At 35.8% G+C, this 23319-nt stretch overlaps 1 protein-coding gene across 11 annotated transcripts in view; it reads left to right on the top strand.

The window, feature by feature from the left end:
* Window positions 1–23319, top strand: part of CEP128 (centrosomal protein 128) — a 398658-nt gene that overhangs the window by 84604 nt on the left and 290735 nt on the right. For all 11 annotated transcript variants that reach the window (XM_045451751.1, XM_045451752.1, XM_045451750.1 and 8 more), the window contains one exon: window positions 7080–7231. In XM_045451751.1, the coding sequence (XP_045307707.1) occupies window positions 7080–7231 (152 nt within the window). The remainder of the gene's footprint in view (window positions 1–7079; window positions 7232–23319) is intronic.

Raw genomic sequence — 23319 nt, 5'->3', positions numbered from 1 at the left:
TTTTAGTTTTATGTTTATAGCAATATTAAGCAGAAGATACAGAGATTTTCCCTGTTCCCCCAGCTGCCACACATGCATAGCCTCCCTGCCCTCCCCACCCCGTATCAACTTTCCCCCCCACAATGGAAGTATGTTTGTTATAACTGATACCCCTGCCTTGACACATAATTATCACTTGAAGTCTATAGCTTGCATTAGGATTCACTCTTGGTGTTGTGTATTCTATGAGATTGGACAAAAGTATAAATGACATTTAGGTGCCATTACTATATCCTAGAGTAATGTCATTGTCTTAAAAATCCTTTGTGCTCCACCTATTCATCCCCTTCTCTCCCCAGCACTGGCAACCACAGATCTTTTGACTGTCCCTATAGTTTTGCCTTTTCCAGAATCTGATATAGTTGAATCATACAGCCTTTCAGATTGGCTTCTTTCATTTAGTGATATACCCCAAATTTTCCTCCATGTCTTTTCTTGGCTTGGTAGCACTCTCTCTCACCTTTTGTTTTTGTTTTTGTTTTTCTTTTTTTTAAAGCATTGTCTGAATGTACCACAGTTTGTTTATCCGTTCACCTACTGAAGGCCATTGGTTGCTTCCAAGTTGTGGCAATTATGAATAAAGCCACTGTAAACCAAACATCTCTATATAGATTTTTGTATAGACATAGTTTTCATCTACTTTGGGTAAATACCAAAGAATATAATTGCTGGATTGTATGGTAAGAGTGTATTTAGCTTTTTAGAAATCATCTCAACTGTGTTCCAAAGTGGCCGTATCATTTCTTCATTTCCACTGGTAATGAATGAGAGTTCCTGTTCTTCCACATTCTTGTCAGTTTTTGCAGTTGTCCGTGTTCTGGATTTTGGCTCTTCTCATAGGTTTGTAATGGTAGCTTGTTTTAATTGTATTTTCCTGATAACATATGATGTGAAGCATCTTTTATTACTCATATTTTCCACCTCTATATCTTCCTTGATGAGACTTTTGTTAAGGTCTTTGGCCCAGTTTTTAGGTGGTTGTTTGTCTTCTTGTTGAATTTTAAGAGCCCTCGCTCTTGATTATTTTATATAACGGTCCTTTACCACCGTGTCTTTGTGAACAATTTCTCAGTTTTTTCATTCTTTTGACAGTGTCTTTTGCAGAACTGAAAAGTTTAATTTTAATGTAGTCCAGCTTATTAGTTATTTCTTTCATGGAGGATGACCCTGCTCTTGTCTCTGAAAAGTCCTCGTCAAACTCAAGGTCATCCATAATTTCTCCTATCTTCTAAAGGTTTTATAATTTTGTGTTTTATGTTTGGATCTGCGATCAGTTTTGAATTCCTGTAAAAGGAGTAAAGTCTCCAGGGGCGCCTGGGTGGCGCAGTCGGTTAAGCGTCCGACTTCAGCCAGGTCACGATCTCGCGGTCCGTGAGTTCGAGCCCCGCGTCAGGCTCTGGGCTGATGGCTCAGAGCCTGGAGCCTGTTTCCGATTCTGTGTCTCCCTCTCTCTCTGCCCCTCCCCCGTTCATGCTCTGTCTCTCTCTGTCCCCCAAAAAATGAATAAAAACGTTGAAAAAAAAAAAATTAAAAAAAAAAAAAAAAAAAAAAAAAAGGAGTAAAGTCTGTGTCTAGATCCCTTCTTTTTTTTTTTTTTTTCTTTTGCATGTGGATGTCCATTTGTTCCAGCACTTTCTGTTGGAAACAACCTTGTCTGCATTGTATTGACTTTACTTCTTTGTCAAAGATCAGTTGACTGTTTTCATGTGGGTCTGCTTCTGGGCTCTGTATTCTGTCCCATTGATCTACTTTTTTTTTTTTTGCTACTGCCACAGTGTTTTGATTATTGTAGCTTTATAGTGAGTCTTGAAGTTGCATAGTGTTAGTCTTCCAACTTTGTTCTTCAATATTGTATTGGCTGCTCTGGATCTTTTGCCTCTCCATATATCTTTAGGATTAGTTTGTTGGTATTTACAAAATAACTTGATGATATTAATTTGGATTATGTTGAATCTATATATTATGTTGGGAAGAACTGCTATTTGGCAATATTGAGTCTTCCTATCCATGAATATGAAATACCTCTCCATATATTTCATTCAACTATGATTTCTTTCATCAGAATTTTTTAGTTTTCCTCATACAGATTTTGTTAGACTTACATTTAAGTGTTTCTTTTTTTTTTTTTTTTTTGGATGTAAATGTAAATGGTATTATGTTTTTAATTTTAAATTTCCCTTGTTTGTTGCTGATATTAGCATCCAATTTAATGTCTCCTCTGCTTTATTTATTTATTTAAAAAAAAATTTTTTTTTAATGCTTATTTATTTTTGAGACAGAGAGAGACAGAGTATGAATGGGGGAGGGTCAGAGAGAGGGAGACACAGAATCCGAAACAGGCTTCAGGCTCCGAGCTGTCAGCACAGAGCCCGACGCGGGGCTCGAACTCACGGACTGCGAGATCGTGACCTGAGCCAAAGTTGGCCGCTCAACCGACTGAGCCACCCAGGCGCCCCTCCTCTGCTTTATTTTTAAACCCATTTCAGACTTGCTTATCTCATGGGGCTTTCAGCCAGAAAGAACCAGCAAAGCTGGTAGTGGAGTTTCTTCCAAGCTTCTTATTTCCATGCCTAAATATGTGTGTGTCTGTGTGTGTGTGTGTGTGTGTGTGTGTGTGTATACTTGTCCTTGTACTTAAATTGGAAATACCCCTATGTTTTCACTTTCTTTTATTCCAATTTTAAATATTTACAATTAAAATTAAGATTTTGTCTTTTTTTGTTACCCAGATAACAGTGACAAAAATTAATCATCTGGTAGAAGTGGTCATGAACCATACGACTGGCTTTTTCTTATGTAGATTAGGAATACTTTGTGCTTGAGAAACGTTAGAATACCTTTTTAGTGGTGGTGTTGATTTAGGTTGTGGAATTTAATGAGTCTGGATGTATTTCTTTTTGGAAGTTCACTTGTAACAGAAATGGTAATATTGAAATTTTATAATGGTTTCTAATAGACTAGTCCAGATTGTTCAGCTGTAAATTATTTCAGTAATGAGGCTTCCTACTCAAATGTCCATATTATTGGAGAAACTCTTGTAAGCATTTGGTGTACTATCAAATTCAGGGAAGATAAATATTTGCCCAGATTCCCCACACATAACTCAGTATGTTGCCTAAGTTAGAATTTCCACATTGCCAGAAAATCTTCACTAGATGGCAAATTCTGACATACCTATCCTAACATAATTGCATGCCGTTAAGTTCCCTTAAGTTTCATGTGATGTTATAATTGAAATATATTTTGACATCAAATATTTTAAAATTTATTTTTAAAAGTAAACTCCTAAGGTTTTCGATTATTCATCACATTTTCATAAGGATGTACACAGGAACTCTTATTTTGTTTGGAAAAAGACTCTGTGGAACATGTTATATGTTTCCTTGCCTTATAAAAATATAGTTATTTTTGGTATAAGTCTTTGAGGAGTAAAAGAATCTCCCATTTTCTTAACTGTTTATCAGGTTTTAAAAAAATCTGTAAGTTCTCTCATCAGTATAATAGACTTCTTCACCTTCTCTTAACAGTTCTAGACTTTTCATCTTTATAGAATTCTTATATTACTTTAAAAAATTCTGCATAAGAAATCACTCATTGTCTTTTATCCAGATAGCCAAGGCTAAAATACAAAGAACATCCAAATTATTCCTTCTCTTCTCCATCTTCTTTGTCCCTATTTATAGATACTGATATTTCTTGAATTTGGCCCATCTTGTTCTTTATTCCCACTACCCCAGTTTTGGCATGCTTCGTCTCATTTGTATTACCCTCTTAATAACTTGCTCTAGTTCTCTGTAACCTGTCTTCTATACTTCTGCTACTAAAGGGATGCTTTCTAGGCCACAAACCACTCATGTTACTCTTGCTGAAAACCTCTTGTCCTAAGTTATTGACCGTTTACTGCGTACAAGGCACTTTCCTACCCATTGTACATTGTCTCCTCTATGAGAAGGGTACTAGTCTTTTTTCCGTTTTAATGATTAAAAAAAAAAAAAAAAAGAATGAAGAAGACAGAGATTGAGTACCTTGCCTAAGGTCATATTGGTGGGAAGTAACAGACCCAAATCTTTTTCTCCCCAAACTTGAGTTTGTAAAACTGCTCTCCTGTAGTGACCCATTATGTCTGTAGCAAGTGTTTTCAAAGTGTAGCATATGAGACAGTCTTCTGGGTTTGGGAGGAGACTGTTTGTAGCACTATTTATATTTTATACCTTATGTTTTAAGTATTTTAATTTTGCTAAATGTTTCATTATGTATGTATGTGTGCCTAGTTATACATATCCATACCAATTTATATGTCTAGATTATGAAATTTATCAAATTATTAGGTCTCACATTAAATATATATGTTTCATGAAATATGTATTACGGTAGTGCCTGGGTGGCTCTGTTGGATGAGCATCTGACTCTTGATTTTGACACAGGTCATGGTCTCACAGTTTATGAGGTTGAGCCCCACATTGGACCCATGCAGTGCAGAGACTTCTTGGGATTCTCTCTCTCTGCACCTTTCCTGCTTGCTTTGCACTTGCTCTCTCAAAATAATAAATAAACTAAAAAAATATAAAATATATATTATGTATATGTATTTACACGTGTATTCATATATATTAATATCTCTATATTTTATATACTATATATTCCTGTTACTTTATCTATATACAGTAACATATATCCTGAAATGCATGTCTATATATAGACAGACACTCTGGAGATATGTGTTATATATACACACATATACATATATACATATCTAAACATAAAATTTAAAATATATATTTATAAAATTGATAAAGACATTTACACATAAACAAATATTGCGTATTTTCACATTGGAAACCGAGCAGGGGTGGGCAAAGTATGGCCCAAGGGGCAAATCCAGACTTTTGTAAATAAACTTCCTTGGAATATAGCTATTCCCATTCATTTATTTACTGTCTAGGTTACTTTTGCAATACAATGGCAGAGTTGAGTAGTTGTGACAGAGATCATAAGGCTAAAATATTTACTATTTGACCCTGTACAGAAAATGTTTGTGAACTCCTGGTCTATGGGATAATTTCTAAGCTCCCTAGCAATGTATAAACACCCTGCTGACTCTCCCCCTTCCCTTGCTCATAGGTGGTAGCTATGTGGAAGTACTGTTTGCAGCTACCTCAATATTAAATCCATTATCGTACCTCTGGGCTTTATGGTGCTTCCTTTCCCTGAGTTATCACCCTAGCTCCCTTGCTTGGTGAAATTCCGTGTTCATTCTTTAAGTCCAACTTAGTTTCCAATTCTTCCTACTCCAGTTTTTCAACAAGATTGAGTTAATCACTTTATGTAAAACCTTGGTTTGTGAGCATAATTCATTCCAGAAACATGCTTGTAATTCAAAGCACTTGTATATCAATGCGAATTTCCCCATAAGGAATATTGGAAACTCAGATAATTTGTTCCACAACCCAAAAATATTCATATAATAATGATTAAAATACTGTAATATAATACAAAATAACACAGAAAATACAGAATATAAAGAAAAATAACTTAACCTGCATTTACCTTTGAAAACCTTCGGGGCTGGTTTGTGAGGGAGACCAGAGAGGAGGGTTACTGTGTAGGACAGCTTTCCCTATCACTAATGGAATCACTGCTATCTATTGGCTCAATGGAATCTTTTTCTTTTTGTGCACTTTTAACAAGGAACCTATCCAATGACCTAGAATGAAGCAAAGCGTTCTTAAGCTTACTCTTATGTGGAAAAGCAAAGGCCTGTCCATAGGGACTTTGAAATGACAAAAAACTAGTGCCAGTTGTGGGCACCTTCCAATGTTCTGAAAAATCACTCATTTCTGCCAAACACTGTGGCCTGATACTGAGCATCCAAGCATGGGAGAAGATCACCCACAATCCTGCAGTGAGCAAGTGAGCGAGCCAGCGAGCGAGAGAGAACCATTGACTCCATTGTGATCATGTGATGTTTGACGTCACATACTACTAGTATTTTTTATCGAGATAAAATTTATTAGAAATGTTTGCTCATCTTGCAGAACACTCTCAGAACAAGTTACTCACATTCCAGGGTTTTACTGTATTTCTTTCTGTATGATAACTGTATCTGTAAAATCTGTATAGTATCTGTTATTACTTTTATGCTATTAAAAATTCCTATACATTTTCCATTCATGTATCCACATTCATCCAAGATGTGAAATTTTGAACAGTGTGATTGATATCTCTCAGTTCAGATGTATCTTGTGAATGATGTATAAATTGAATTTGCTAATGTTTCCTTCCCTTTCCCTTTCCCAGAAAGGAAACTACTGGAAAAACAGTAGTTTTAAATTGGTAGTAGATGTTCTAATTTTTGGTATCTTAAGACTCCAGGAAGTACTTTATTTATATGTTTTATTTCTATTTGTGGAGTGTAAGTTCATTGTGAAAGGGTTTTTATGGTATTTATCTTTGAAGAAGATGGTACGACAGTGTCTTGTGTGTCCTAGACCAAGTGTGCTGAATTAAATGCTAAGTCTGTTTATATTGTTCAGTGATGATAATTTCAGGTAGTAGTCTCCAGAATTAGTAAATTAGTTAGTGGTCCTACACAATCAGAGATTTAACAGTATCATTTGTTTATTTTGCAAGAAATCATCATTTTGTGTGTCAACTTCAGTAACCTTCAGCTGATGTAGAACTTAGCTGAAAATTCTTTCAGTATTTCTGTATTATAGTTTAGAGGTAGGGATGTAAAGAAAGTTAAAGAAAAAAATATATAGGATTTTCCTGAACTCAGTTCTACTAGAAACCTGATACCAACTCAAGTTTTAGTATCACAATGGAATAATACTGGATAACACATCAACATATACATTTTAGAAAACTGAGTGAGACTTGAAACAATAGACTCGCAAATTCTGAACAGTCTGTAGAGTGACAGTGTTAATAGGTGGATTGTGTTAGCTGGAATTTTCGAACGTCAAGGCTTTGTACCATTTGAAAGTACATTCTCCCGTGAATGAAGAACGATCATCAAGCTTTACATTTTCTCTTTTAAGGGGTTGAGCGGGAAAAAGAGAATCTGGAGAAGCAGATGTCAGATTTGAGGGTGCAGCTGAACTTCAGTGCAATGGCATCTGAGTTAGAGGAAGCGAAGCGGTGCATGGAGCGAAAAGACCAGGAGAAGGCACATTTTGCAGCGCAAGTAGAGGTGACTTTGCTATTTTCAAGCTGTATTTGAAGGACATTAGTTTTGTTTCATAGAATTGCTTAATGAAGTTTTAATGTAAAGTTTGTGATATTTTATGAACTCTAGTTTGAGTAAACATAACATAAAGTTATATAGATGACTACTTTATATATAGAAATGTCTGTAGATTCATTTCTCTTTCATTTGGACCTTAAAGCCAGGAACCTATTAAACTTGGCAGTATTTTTGTTCTAGTAGCAAATTGAGCCCTTCCTTCAGACAGAAAGTACCTTTATTTGAAGGAATGGTGAATTATCATTTATTTTGGGGGTGAAACTGGAAGACGGCACAGCAAAGAGGGTATTATTGGTATTTCTTCTTTGGAACCATGAATGTTTTTAAATCTCTGCCTACTGTGGAAGAGGTGGAATTACACTGCCTCCATTAATTTCGGGTGTGTGGTAATCATGAATGAGGTGTAAGTAGGTAGCTACCTTTCCCCATTTGCCTTTTTTTTTTTAATGTGTATTTATTTTAGAGAGAGAGAGAGAGTGCGCGCGCGCGCAAGTGGGGGAGGGGCAGAGAAAGAGGGAGATGTAGATTCTCAGGCTCCAGGCCCTGAGCTGTCAGCACAGAGCCTGACACGGGGCTCAAACTCAGGAACAGAGAGCTCATGACCTGAGCCAAAGTCAGACGCTCAACAGACTGAGTCACCCAGGTGCCTCCCCCCGTGGCCTTTTATCTAGCGTAGACAGGGTAATTATCTGAAAATATTAAAAATCAAAAGAAAGAACTTCATAAAAAGGAAATGTCTTAATTCCAATTATAATTACGCAAATTAGATCAGACATGGATGACACATTTAGAAATAAATATGTATCAGCCCTCCCTTTATATCTGTTTTTTCTTAGTGGAGTTGTATTCCAATTATAATAAGGTGCCATATTTGAAGAATTTTCTAAACTATAATGAAAGGTAGAAAATTGGTGTTAAAGATATCAAACTTTATATAACCCAAAGGAAATATTTAATGTTATGCTAGTCTGAGTTTCTTTTTCATCTTGGAAAGACGCATTTTCTTCATTTTCATCAATGGAAAAATGTATTTTAGATTTGCTTCAAGATTCAGATTGTAAAGCTGATGAAATACTGACATACTTTTTACAAAGCCCTTTACATGTATAATAAATACTTATCAGACACATTATCAGAGCAATTGTAATTTAGGACTTCAAAAGTTTGCTTCACAGGTATTGTTTTAACCCTTGATCCTGTTGGCAAAAGTGCTAAAATATTATTTTGCCAAAGTTAAGTATTAAAAAAAAAATAAAACCTATACTAGTAAATATCAAAGGTAGAAAAATTCCTTGGCTACCCTGTTTATAACCACATATTGGTCTGTCCTTCTTCCCTTCCTTCCTTTTCATTGTTTGATTTCATTTACCACTTGCAGAATCAGTTGAAAAAAAATCTCACATAAGCATTTAAAAAATTACTTATAATAACCTAATAATGCCCTTATTCAAAGAGCCTGGCTTTCCCCTTGCCCTAACAATAGATCTTTTACATTTTCACCTGGATTAGGGAAAGACTTGGAGTTCTCTTGGATTAGTTTGGGTTAATTATACAGGTTTGGATGTGAAAGACAATTGGACAGAGAGGTTGAGCATTTACTCACATATTAAACACTTAATGACTGTCTGTTACATGTCAGGCACTATTCTAGGTGGTGGTGACATGGCAATGAACAAAAGTCAGGCACATTTCCCTGTCTCTATGCAGGTGACATTCTAAAATTGATGAAAAAAGTTCTTTGGGTTTGTCTCAAGTCTAATTCAAATTTATTTCGGAGGATGAAAATGTTTTTTTCCCTGTTGCCGTTAAAACGGTATTACAAAAAGATACTGTTTTTTCTGGAAGAAATTCCCATTAACCAGTTTTTATTTTCTTGACATTATTTTTAACAATAAAATAATTAAATTTATAACCATTGTTTTAGATTAAAAAAATTTTTTTAATGTTTATTTTTGAGAGAGAGAGAGAGAGAGAAAGAGAACACCACGTGAACAGGGGAGGAGCAGGGAGAGAGGGAGACATGGAATCCGAGGCTCCAGGCTCTGAGCTGTCGGCACAGAGCCCAACATGGGGCTCAAACTCCTGAACCACGAGATCTTGACCTGAGCTGACGTCGGATGCTTGGCCGACTGAGCCACCTAGGCGCCCCCCACCGTTTTAGATTTTATGACATTTCTGATTATGGCTTATTTTTCATACCTTGTGAAGGTCCTTTGAATATCTTTATTCCCAAGCTATTCTCAGAATGACATTTAGTGTAGGCTTTGTGAAGGTATTGGTCATGGATCACTCAATGTAACTTCTAACAGTCATTTTATTGAAATTTAACTGAAAGATACTTAGTCTCTATTTTTCAGATATGTTTGATAGCATTTATTTTTCAAAAATATTTGGTGTTGCCTTATACATTCTGTAAAGAATGGCTATTAATCCTCTTTAGTTCCTTTTTAGAAAGCAAATATGAATAAGACAAGATGCTCAGAATGTGACTGTTGGTCAGGCCCCCAAATATTTGCATAATACTCTTTCTTTTGGCTTTTTCAGTCAGTAATCTCTCTCTTTTTAATGTTTATTTGCTTAATTTTGAGAGATAGGGACAGAGAATCCTAAGCAGGTTCCACGCTGTGAGCACAGAGCCCAGCTTAAGGTACTTGATCCTAAGAACCATAAGATCATGACCTGAGCTGAAATCAAGAGTTGGATATTCAACTGACTGAGCCACCCAGGAGCCCCTAATCTCTTTTCCTTCCTGAAGCCTTCTTAGACTCTATCAGCTGCAAGTGATAATCCTTCCTTCTGTACCTCATCCTTTTGCTCACATCACTAATGTTCTTATGGCACCTTTCTCACACTGCCTTAAAGTAGTCTGGGTAGATGTCTTTAAAATTTCAAAACGAGTTGAAATGAAGGAGAAAGGGGACTGCATTAGAAAGTTGCCCTGTCAGTAGGACAAATCTGACCTTGATGTCCTTACCTTGGTGAACACCTCATGTTTCAAGATCTTGTCCTCACATCTGGAAACTCGAACTTTCTGTGTTCTAGAATTAATGTGACCCAGGAAACTGGTTCATACTAATAATGAAATTTACTAGAGAGCAGTGTATAAAAGAGTGCCAGCTCATTCATGTACCCTCTGGGGGTTTCTTTTCTTTTTTGTTTTTTTTCAATATATGAAATTTATTGTCAAATTGGTTTCCATACAACACCCAGTGCTCATCCCAAAAAGTGCCCTCCTCAATACATATCACTCACCCTCCCCTCCCTCCCACCCCCCATCAACCCTCAGTTTGTTCTCAGTTTTTAACAGTCTCTTATGCTTTGGCTCTCTCCCACTCTAACCTCTTTTTTTTTTTTTTCGTTCCCCCCCCCCCCCCCCCCGCCATGGGTTTCTGTTAAGTTTCTCAAGATCCACATAAGAGTGAAACCATATGGTATCTGTCTTTCTCTGTATGGCTTATTTCACTTAGCATCACACTCTCCAGTTCCATCCACGTTGCTACAAAAGGCCATATTTCATTCTTTCTCATTGCCACGTAGTATTCCATTGTGTATATAAACCACAATTTCTTTATCCATTCATCAGTTGATGGACATTTAGGCTCTTTCCACAATTTGGCTATTGTTGAGAGTGCTGCTATAAACATTGGGGTACAAGTGCCCCTATGCATCAGCACTCCTGTATCCCTTGGGTAAATTCCTAGCAGTGCTATTGCTGGGTCATAGGGTAGGTCTATTTTTAATTTTCTGAGGAACCTCCACACTGCTTTCCAGAGTGGCTGCACCAATTTGCATTCCCACCAACAGTGCAAGAGGGTTCCCGTTTCTCCACATCCTCTCCAGGATCTATAGTCTCCTGATTTGTTCATTTTGGCCACTGTGACTGGCGTGAGGTGATATCTGAGTGTGGTTTTGATTTGTATTTCCCTGATAAGGAGCGACATTGAACATCTTTTCATGTGCCTGTTGGCCATCCGGATGTCTTCTTTAGAGAAGTGTCTATTCATGTTTTCCGCCCATTTCTTCACTGGGTTATTTGTTTTTCGGGTGTGGAGTTTGGTGAGCTCTTTATAGATTTTGGATACTAGCCCTTTGTCCAGTATGTCATTTGCAAATATCTTTTCCCATTCCGTTGGTTGCCTTTTAGTTTTGTTGGTTGTTTCCTTTGCTGTGCAGAAGCTTTTTATCTTCATAAGGTCCCCTCTGGGGGTTTCTTTATGGATGTTTAAACACTGATCTCTTATGCAGGGCACCAGTCTCCCAGTTTTCTATACCTAGGTTTTAGAAGGTTGAATTAGTGACCAAAAAGTTGCTTGGTGAACACAGTCAGAGAATGATGTCTGAAGAACTGTTTGTTCCTGGCTATTGTAAGGTTCTCTCACCCTCCACCTTTCTTTACCATAGTCCTTGTAACCAGAGACCTGTTTATTTCCTTAGATTCCTATCTTTATTTCTGGAGTATGTTGAACTGCCCCTTTTTTTTTTTTTTTTTTTTTTTTTGTCTAACAGTCTTCTCAGCTTCCACTCTGATGCTCAACCTTCTGTTTGCATTTTCTTCTGATATGTTGCGGTGCACAGATTTTGCTCTGGGCTATTTACCAGTATGCATTGATGTTGTAATTCAAACTTGTGGCATTCTGGAAGCCACTTATGAATTAAATACTTATATATTTTTCAAATCATAAATGAGTATGGGTTAAGAACCAGGTCTTGTCTCTATACTCCTTTGTGCTCCTTGACAGTGTCTTACCCATATTAGTTGCTAAGTTAGTATTTGTTGACCAAAATCGTAAATTATACAATATTTTTGTGGTTATTTTTTAAAGCTAACATTTGTTGTCTGGTCATTTTTTAAAAGCACGTTAAGGGTGTCTGGGTGGCTCAGTCGGTTAAGCGTCCGACTTCAACTCAGGTTATGATCTCACAGTTTGTGGGTTCCAGCCTCTCATTGGGCTCTGTGCTGACAGCTCAGAGGCTGGAGCCTGCTTCAGATTCTGTGTCCCCTCTCTTTCTCTGTCCTTTCCCTGCTCTCTCTCTCTCTCTGTCAAAAATAAATAAACATTTAAAAAATAAATTAATAAAAGTCTGTTAATATCTGGAAGAGTTATCATTATTCTAGAGGACCTTTGCTCTTTCTTATTGATGGCGTCAGTTTTTGTTGATCCAGAGTACACATTTTAAACAGTTGTTTCACACAGGAGAAAAACAGTGAAAACACCTTGTAAAAACCGGAATGAAAGGTGCATTTGGGTTTGCATAATTTACCTTTAAAATTATACCTAAAACCTTAAATCTGTATATGCATAGAAAATACTAAGTACGTTTTTTTCTTCTTCTAAACTTGAGTTGAACCTCATTAACCTTGATAGGCTATTTGTATTCATAAGAATTCCAAGTATCCTTGATCATTGATTCCCCCTGATTTAATCTCAGCCTCCATCTTCCATCAACTTACTTTTCTTGAAAAAAAAAATTTGACTTTTAAATTCAATGAGGAACTTCAAAGAAAGGGAAAAAAAAACCCAAGGTGCTGTACATAATTTAGATTAAATGTTGAAAGTGATAATTGAGTGACAACTGACATGATTATTCATTAGCAGAAACTTGGGACTGTAATGCCATAATTTGCTTTTAAAAAGAGGATAGTGGAAAACAGGAATGATAATCAATAATAACTTTTCTTTTTGATGATTAGTACATTAGGAACAGAAGGACGGTTGTTCCTTTTAACGCACTTTTAATATAAACTCTTGATTCTTGGATTTCTTATACAAAGCTGGCTACTTTACTATGTACTTTGCTATAGTGTTATACAATACTATACAATATTACTTTTAAACCCTTCTTAGAGATCTTAATTGCCCTGTCTGTAATTTCTACTGTTCTTTTTTATCTTAATAATTTACTCCTTATCTAAGTGCTTGTTGTAAAATAAGGTATTATCTGAGTACTAAGTAGTATTTAATGCGTAGATTATAAAGAAAACAAATATTGACAGCAAAGCTTTATAACAAAGGCTAAAATTGTTGAACCTAGTGGAGAGGAGATCTGTCTTTGTTATTAACCAAATTCACTGACAGTGAAACAGATTGCTAAGTCCACAGATGCTCTGTACTCCAAGTTCTTCATAAAGGCAATTACTGGCAGAGATGCCCTACGATAAAAACTCTAAAACTAAATAAACCTTGACACTTTGAGGAAGATTTAGTTTCTCAAATCTTACACCTATATGGAATAATAAAGGAATTCTAGGAGCTGTGAAGAGAGGCAGCTTTTACATTTTCTGTAACTTAGAGTTGCGTGAATATTTCCATAAAGCTAGAAAGTAACAGTGGACCAAATATTTTAAGTTTTCTTTTAAGCTATCACCAGTATTTGCTGTAGTTTATCATTTGAATACGGTCAGTAAAGCAATAATTTGGGAATAAAAGTGTCTATTTTCAAAATCTTCATTTTCTGAAGTCATGATGATATCTGTTTCATGTATTTTATGTATAAAATACATGTAAATTTCATGTATTTTATGTATATATTGACATAAATTTCATGTATTTTATGTATATATTGAATGTATATACATTGAAAAGGCCTCTTTGTATATGTCTGTGGCGTGTGTGTGTGCGCGTGCACGTGCATGGACATAGATGCATGAAGTTGGCAGGGAGAGAGGGAGAAACATTCCTCACAAAATAAGTATTGATAACTTATGTTAGTTATCGATTTGATATTAAAAGCAATTATAAGGATAAAATATACCTTTGGGGATAATTATTGAAGGACTTAACTATGGAAAAATACATGATATCAAATGAATAAGGTAACGTTTTTGCAGAATCTAACTAATTTATAGTTGTTCTTTTCTTGACTACCACAAATGATATTAAAGAGCTATAAAGTAGACTTTATAATAAGCATATTTGACTGTTCATGCATTATCCCTATAGTCTTTACAGTTAATTTTAGAGTGATTTTAATTGATAACGTATCATTTTAAGTGGAGAGTTAAATTACATTTTAGATGTTTGTTTTCAGGCAGCTTTCTACAAGGAGAAATGAGATTAAGCTCAGCCTCAAACAACAAAAAAGTCCGTGGGCCTGTTATACTCTTGAAAATGTTTGAATGGTATAAATTATCTTTACAAAACAAAGTTTTTAATAAGTAACACATGGCTAACATAAAAGTCAGTGTTAGCAACTTTTTTTTTTTTCAAATGTATTACATATTTAATTTCTGGTACTTGCAAGAAATATGTGTTGATGTCAGTACTTATTTTGTGGGGGAAACTATCATGATGTTAGACTATGGTTTGCTCTTCCTTAGAGAAGATTAACCAGTTAGGCAAATTTTTAGCAGTTGTCATTAAAGAGCAGTTTATGCGTTTGTTAATGGTGGATTACCTTGTTGTAGAACAAACTTCCTAGTGAGAAAAACTGGAAAAGTTGGGTAAGACATGTATTTAAAAAAAATACATGTATCTTTGAAGTTGTCAGAGAGTTATCTGGGTGCAAGGACAGGAGGAGTCCTGTATTCTGCTGAGGAGTAGAGTGCAGAGTGATTAGTCTGACACTGGGTGCCACTCTTCCCCTGAAATGTCACAAACTGAGCAAGGCTTACCAATAGAGCGTAGGTTCGTGAAAGAAGCAGGGCCCTTGTAAACGTCCCACACTCTCAGTTGGGTTACCCAAAGGGCTCCTGGGTGAGCGGAAAATGCACGAACAGTCACAGAAATGTAGCTTTGAATCTGCTGTGACGTTATCTGTCCCTACTCTAGCTGCCCATCTAAATAAAAGTAGATCTTTTGTGGGGGTGGGGGGAAAGGTATTATCCAGAGCCCTCGTGTTATTTCTGTAATTTGTCTTACAGTGTCTAGCATTTTATCAAAAACTTAGCAGTCATATCAAGAAACAAAACGCACATTACTAAAAAGCAAGATATGAGCAGGAAATAGAAATAGGTATATAGGCTGTTCAGATATTGGAATTAACACATCAACTTTAAAACAATGGTTATTAATATGTTAAATTAGATCATAAGATACTTAATTCTAGCAGAGAACAGGACATTATAAAAAGAATAGAAATCTGAGAACCAAAATATGTAGTAACTGAAATTAAGAGCTGGATAGGTAGGTAAGATTTAACAGAAAATTAGACACCTTTTTTCTTATTCTTTTGAAGAAATTTATGAGGCTTCCATTCATATGTATGTTTAGGTTATATAATTTGTGGTTTGGTTACTGGCTTTATGATCTGTTTTTCTATCTTCTAATTGGTAAAAAGAAAAACAATTTATTCAGTCTTTCATTCAATAAATTTTTATTAAGGGTCTATTAGGTATTGAGTCTGGTGATAGAATCAGGGGTTACACACATGAAATCAACATTCATTGCCCTCAATAAAGTCAAAATCACCGAACTTCTATTTAGCACTGAAGTTTTAGTTCACTAGAAAAGCCAGGCCCCCTTCACCCATGAGAGGAAGAATCATAGTGAGACTTAAAATGAGGAATAGGGATGTGGGGGGTCTGAACCTTAGGAAGTAGGCATGAGGAGCCTCCATCCCTATGGTACCAGGATGGCCTCCCTCCTCCAATGGCAGAACAATAAATGTAAAAGCAAAGAGTCCTTGAAGACAAAAGCAGAAATACCTTCAAATATAAATTGGTGTTTGGTGACTGAAAATATGAACGATGGTTTTATAGTCTCATAGGCTTAACAATTCCATTATTTTGTCACATTGGCCCGTTCTATTTGTCCCTTCTAGATTACAAGAAACTGACACACACTCAAATGAGGTTTCATGTAGGGAGGCAAGAAACTATCTTGACAGCTGCCTTACTGGGCTTCATGGAGAAAACAAATTTTATACATGTTACCACACTGACTCTGTCATTGAGACTCCTTAGATTGCAACGATAAGAAAACTTGAGGGTGCCTGGGTGGCTTATTTGGTTAAGTGTCCGACTCTTGGTTTTGGCTCAGGTCATGATCCTGTGATTTGTGGGTTTGAGTCCCGGGTCAGGCTTCCTTCTAGCAGTGCAGAGCCTGCTTGGGAATTTCTTTCTCTCTCCTCTTTCTGCCCCTCCCCACTTGAGTTCAGCACTCTCTCTCAAAATAAATAAACTTAAAAAAAAAAAAAAGAAAAGACAGGGTGCCTGTGTGGCTCAGTTGGTTAAGCATCCGACCTCCGCTCGGGTCACAATCTCACAGTTTGTGAATTCAAGCCCTACGTCAGAGTCTGTGCTGATAGCTCTGAGCCTGGTGCCTGCTTCAGGTTCTGTGTCTCCCACTCTGTCTGCCCCTCCCCTGCTCACATTCTCTCTCTCCCCAAAATAAACAAACATTAAAAATACTTAAAAAAAATAAAGAAAAGAAAAAAAAAAAAGAGAAAACTTGAGCCATTTTTGGATGACTGTCTTGGATTCAGCATTAATTCATTGGTACAGTCATCTGTGACCATGGTGGTGTAGTCATAGGACTCGACTACAGTCTTTTTTTTTTTCCCTGTGAATGGATTTGAGTTACTATTGAGTATGAATTGCTTTCAAGCTAAGAAACTTCATTGAATTTTTCTTGTAAAGCTGGTTTACTAGCAACATATTTTCTTAGTTTTTGTTTACCTGAGAATGTCTTTATTGCACCTCATTTTAAAAAGATAATTTTGCTGGATATAAAATCTTAGTTGACTTTCTTTCAGCACTTTGAATATGTCATCCTGCAGGTTTTGTTTCTTCCTTGTTTCTCATGAGAAGTCTAATGTTAATCCCATTACATTCCTGTTCCTGAGGAGCCACTATTTCTTGTACTGCTTTCAAGATTTTATCATTGTCTTTGCCTTCAGTGTTTGATTCGGATATGTTCTTTGTATTTAACCTACTTGCAGTTCATCAAGCTTCTTGGATATGTAGCTTATGTTTTTTTTTCAGATTTGGGAAGTTTTAGCTATTATTTTCTCTTACATATTTTTTGTTTGTTTCTCTCCATTCCATCTAGTGTTTTTTTTTTTTTTTTTTTATTTTGAGAGAGAGCACGTGTCTGCACAAATGGGGGAAGGGGCAGAGAGAAAGGGATAGAGAGAATCCCAAGCAGGCTACACACTGTTATCACAGAGCCTGATGTGGGGCTCCAACTCATGAACCGTGATAGCGTGACGTGAGTTAAAATCAAGAGTCAGATGCTCAACTGACTGAGATACCCAGGTACTCCCCTCCACCCCCATCTAGTATTTCTGTTGCATGTATGTTGGTATCCCACATTTCTTTGGGGCTTAGTTCATTTTTATTTTTTCTCTTTCTCCTTAAGGTGGCATAATCTCCATTGATTCACTGAGCCTTTCAAATGAATTTTTTATTTCACTGGCTGTATTTTGCAACTTCAGAATTTCCATTAAAAAAAATAATTTCTATCTTTTTATTGCTATTCTCTATGACATTGTCATTATACACTCTTTTTATTAAAAAAATGGTTTCCTTTAGCTCTTTGAACACATTTATTAAAGCTTTTTAAAAATCTTTGTTAAGTTCAACATCTGGTCCCCCTCAAAGATAGTTTCAGTTGTCTTCTTTTTTCTTTGTAGAGGTCACACTTTTTATTTTTTGTTTATTTTTTATAAAGTTTATTTATTTTGAGAGAGAGAGTGCATGAGTGGTGGAGGGGCAGAGAGAGAGAGAGAGAGAGAGAGAGAGAGAGAGAGAGAGAGAGAACACCCCAGACTCTGTACTATCAGCACGGAGCCACCGACGCAAGTCATGAACCTGATCTGAAATCAAGAGTCAGATGCTTAACCGACAGAGCCAACCAGGCACCCCGCGGTCACACTTTTTAGATTTCTTTTCATGTCTACTGATTTTTATTGAAATTGGACATTTTATGTATTAAGCCTGGATACTAATTCCCCACCTTTTGGGGTTCGCTGTTAATATTTGCCTTTTTGTCTCTCCTGTTACTCCTCAGAGGGTACAGCCTTAAGTATGTGTGGAGTCTCCTTGACAACCAGGGATGATTGTGGTTTTAGCTGGGTTCTCTTTGACTCTCTAGTTCCCTGACTCTCCCCATTAAACTTTTGACTTTTGGATAGTCTGATTCTGTTGATACCCCACCTGGCTTTATCCTCTCCAGTAATTGCTAGCTGATTTTTTATTTATTTATTTATTTTTTTGGGGACAATGCCCTGGAATTGTACCACAGTCTGATTTTATTAAAGACCGCTCTTCTTAGCTTTTTCCTTGACTCTCTCTATTAAATTTCTAGCTGATCTGTTGTTTCACTTGTTGCTACTAGTATTATGGAAATTACCAGCTTCTTAACTACTTGCCCCCAAGATCTTCATCATTTTTGACATCATCCTTAGACATTAATTTCCTTATGTTCTGTTATAGGTAAAGTCAGTCCCCTTAGAACTTTGAGCTCTCTGTTTATGTAACTTCCCTCTTCTCAGCTGAGCTCAGGGACTGTAGCCTGCTTCCCTCTGGGGTGGTGCCCCAGCTCTTCAAGTGTGGTGCCAAGTGGGGATGGTAGCCCCTGATCTTCTGAGCTTGTCTCTTCTGTTGTGGAACCTTCACTGTATGAGAAACCTGGGGCGGGAGCAGTCTAAGTCTGCGATGCTTTCTGTCCTATGAGTAGAGGCTGGTTGGGAAAAGAGACCCTCAGTCCTTTGACTATGTCTATTTGGCATAGAGTTTCCACACATTCATCTGGGGGGTGATGGTCCCTCTATGGGTCCTTAAATCTAAGATGAAGGATGTTGTAAAATTTACTAAACTACTTTATATGTTAATAAGTGAAGGATGCATATAATAATCTCTAGGGTAACCACTAAAAGAAGAGTAATGGGTATGTAGCTAATACAGAAGAAAAAAGTGAAACAATTAAAAATTATTTCCAGGGGTGTCTGGCTGGCTCAGTCCGTAGAGCATATGATTCTTGATCTCAGGGTTGTGAATTCAAGCCCCACTTTGGGCGTAGAACTTAGTTAAAAAAAAATTACCCCCCAAAGAGAACATAAAAGAAAATCTTCACAACATTGTGTAAACGAATATTTCTTCCAAAATTTCCACCTTACACTTGGCTGCATTAGGAAAATGAAAAGAACAAGCAACCCTGGGAGAAGATATCTGCAGAACATATATGTAACAAAAGACTGGTGTCATGTTTATATATCATTCCTGTATATTTGGTGACTTACAACTGTGCTTGGTTGTTTTAACATTTGTAAAGTATATGAGAAAATCCTATTAGTATCTCAACAGATAAAGCATTTATGAAAGTTCAATATCCATTAATTAGGGAAACTTTTAGTTTCCCTAGTTAAAAGGAAGAGAGGGAAACTTGCTGATACTGAAGAATATCTACTAAAAACCTATAGCAAATGTCATACTTAATAGTGAAATACTGATTTTATTTTATTTTTATATTTTTAAGTTTATTTATTTTGAGAAAGAGACACAGAGTACATGAGCAGGGGTGGGGCAGAGAGAGGGAGAGAGAATCCTAAGCAGGCTCTGCGCTGCCAGCGCAGAGCCCAGTGTGGGGCTAAAACCCACAAACTGTGAGAGCATGCCCTGAGCTGAAGTCAAGAGCTGGATGCTCAACTGACTGAGCCACCCAGTCACCCCTGAAATACTGATTTTAAATGAAGGAAGCACTTTCCTCTATTGAATAATGTAATAGGGTTAATAGTCCAGGCAATAAAGGAAAAAGAAGGGTATCTGTTAGGAAAGGAATTAATAATGTCTTTATTTCCACCTGATATTTAAAAAAATCCATGCACTCTACAGGTAAATTATTAGCATTAACAAGTGAGGTATATATTTAAGCTAAGATAATTAAAACCACGTATCAAAATAAAATGAACTTTGATCAGACCTTTAAGGCTAAGCTAAAAACCACTGAATCATGTTCAGTCACATTGTTTCCACAAAACATGTTGTCCTAAGTACTGATTAAAAACAAATAGAATTTTTTTTGCACTCTTGGTTAATTTATGTAATTTATTTATTTATTTTTAAAGAGAATATACATAATCAACATTAAGGTCAAGAAAAGAATTCTACCTGTACATATGAAGAAGAAAAATTAGAGTATCAAGTCATTATATTAATATGAATCCATGGCTGCTCTAGATTAGCATCATCTGGTAGCACTTTCAGCAGTGAGGGAGATGTTTTAAATCTGTGCTGTTCAATATGTTAGCCATATGTACCCATAGAGGACTTGAAATGAGGTCAGTGTGGCTGAGTTTTTAATTTTAATTTTACTTAATTTAAATATAGGTGGAACTTAAATGGTGGGAATGTGATTGGATGGTGTGAAATTAGGTTAGGAGCCATGTCTTATATTCCTGTGGGTGTAGAAAGCACACTGATTTTCCTTTGATTGTCTGAAATATGACCTGGCTGTGTCGTGGGAAGGTGGTGTTCTTGGACTTGATTGAGAACTGATTAAAGGAACATCCTTCATAGCCAGCCCTTTCTAAGTGTATAGGAGTCAAGAAAGGGATTATTCTTTCTTTCTTTCTTTCTTTCTTTCTTTCTTTCTTTCCTTTCTTTCTTTCTTTCTTTCTTTCTTTTCATTGTGGTAAAATACACAAAACATAAAATTACCATCTTCACCATTTTTTAAATGTACAATTCAATGGTATTAAATAAATTCACATTATTATACAACCATCCCTTCTCATCCCCACTGAAACTCTGTATCTATTAAATAACAACTCCCACTTCCTATCTCCCTCAGTTTCTGGCAACCACTATTATACTTATTACACCACTCTGAGTACCTCACTGAAGTGGATTCATGTAGTATTTCTATTGATGTGGTAGGCTTATTTCACTTAACATAATGTCCTCAAGTTTTATCTATGTTGTAGCATATTGCAGAATTTCCTTCCTATATATTCCATATATGGAATCCATATATCTATATATCTATATCTACACACACACATACATGTATGTATGTATGTGTGTATATATATATATATATATATATGTATATATATATATATATATACACTGATGCATAATTAAGCAAAATGAGGTCTATATTTTACTTATCTATGGTATATATATTCCATATATGGTATACCATAGATAAGCAAAATATATATAACATTTTGCTTATTTATCCATCAGTTCATGGATACTGGGTTGTTTCCATATTTTAGCAATTGTGAATAATGCTGTTAGGAATAATGCTGTGAGTGTATAAATATCTCTTTGAGACTCTGCTCCTAGTTTTTTGGGGTATATATCCAGAAGTAGAATTATTAGATCATATGGTAATTCTGTGTTTAATCTTTTGAGGAACCACCATACTCTTTCCCACAGTGGCTATACCATTTTATATTCCTATCAACACTGCACAAGGGTTCCAGTTTCTCCACATCCTCATCAACACGTTATATTCTGTTTTTTATTTATTTGTTTGTTTTTTAGTAGTAGCCATCCTAATGGATATGAGGTGGTATCTCTAGAGAGCATTATTTTTGTTTGAAACAGTATTAACAAAAGAAAAAAAGGCTCCCCTATTCCATTTAGCCTTCCTTACCTTTGATTTCTTTCAAGAAATGAAAATTGAGAAATTAAGAAAAGTTGATTTCTCTTAACTGCACAATGTTACTGTGTCACGTAAGATAACATGTCTGTTTTCTTTCAAATAAACCGTAATTCTCTATTAGAATGTAGAACGTTAATATTAAGTGTTAGGTTACATTTAATTTCTCCTCTTGACTATATGTCATGTAATTAGAGATAAAATATTTCTTTAGTTGAACTATGTAATTTATGTTGGTCCTCAGCTGCCATATCAATACTGGTAAGAACACAGGAGTCTGTGTTTTATTGATGCCTGCTTTGTCCTAATACATTTCATAGCAAATGTATAATCAGAGGTTGTTCTGCTTCAATCAAAAGCAGTCGCAAATACCAATCTGCTTAAAGCAGAATAGTTTTATCCCATCTATATTCAAATTTTCTTCTCCCAAAGTGCTTGCTTTAGTTAAACATCAGAGTTGCAGAGTTAAAATTATCAGTCAGAGTGTGAGAAAAACTAAGAAAACACAAATGTACTTTGAGATAATGTGTGCCAGGGTCAGAACTTCCCCAGTGTGTTGCTGGGGCCTAGATGTTAATTATATGTCCCCTTGTGTCTTAAGTTGAATACTGTGAAGAAATGTGTATTTAAAATATTCCATGTAGTGAACATCATGACTAATGAAACAGAAGTTAATATTTTATTTCTTCACAAGGATATGAATGTATTTAATTAATTGAACATTATTTTCTATACTTTGCTTAAACTAAGTATCATGTTTCATTAAAAAGTACAAGGAAACTATAGTTGTATGAAGCAGATATGTTCTCATAGGATTTGTGGAGAAGTAATTATTTTTAATCACTGAGAAAGTCCAAGGAACCTGTTATTTGGGATTAATGTCCTTTTATGTATCTCTGCTTCATTTGACAAAAAGAAAATGATACTAGTATACGTGGTCAAAATTGGAAGGATAGAAAAGACAGAAGGTTATATTGGTAAAGGAAGAATTTATTTGTGACATGGTTACTACAGTGGTCCCTGATATTTAATGTGACTGATCCCTAACTCATAAAAGGGTTTGGATCAGTTATTTTTCCTTATTTTTAAGAACTTTTCAATTAAAAATTTTTATTTTTTGAGAGAGATTTGCAAGAAAGTTCCATGCTAAGTGTGGAACCTGATGCAGGCCTTGATCTCATGACCCTAGGATCATGATCTGAGCTGAAATCAAGAGTTGGACACTCAAACCAGCTGAGCCACCCAGGTGCTCCTAGATCAGTTATTAAAGACAATTAATATGTATTTTGCTTGAATTAAAAAAAAAATTGACTCAGATTTTAGGTATATATTCTACTTTCAGCCAATCATGACTTAAAAAAAAAAAGTTTTAAATAGTGTGATCTCAATGAGTGATGGTCTAATTTAGCTGTGTGTAGCTATATTTTGGGGCTACCACACTTGTTTTGATTGATTTGAGTTCTTTTATTCAGAGACTTCCCTTAA

This window comes from Leopardus geoffroyi, chromosome B3 (genome assembly GCF_018350155.1).
Source record: "Leopardus geoffroyi isolate Oge1 chromosome B3, O.geoffroyi_Oge1_pat1.0, whole genome shotgun sequence".
NCBI classification, from domain to species: domain Eukaryota; kingdom Metazoa; phylum Chordata; class Mammalia; order Carnivora; family Felidae; genus Leopardus; species Leopardus geoffroyi.
This window is presented reverse-complemented; position numbering and strand designations above follow the sequence as displayed.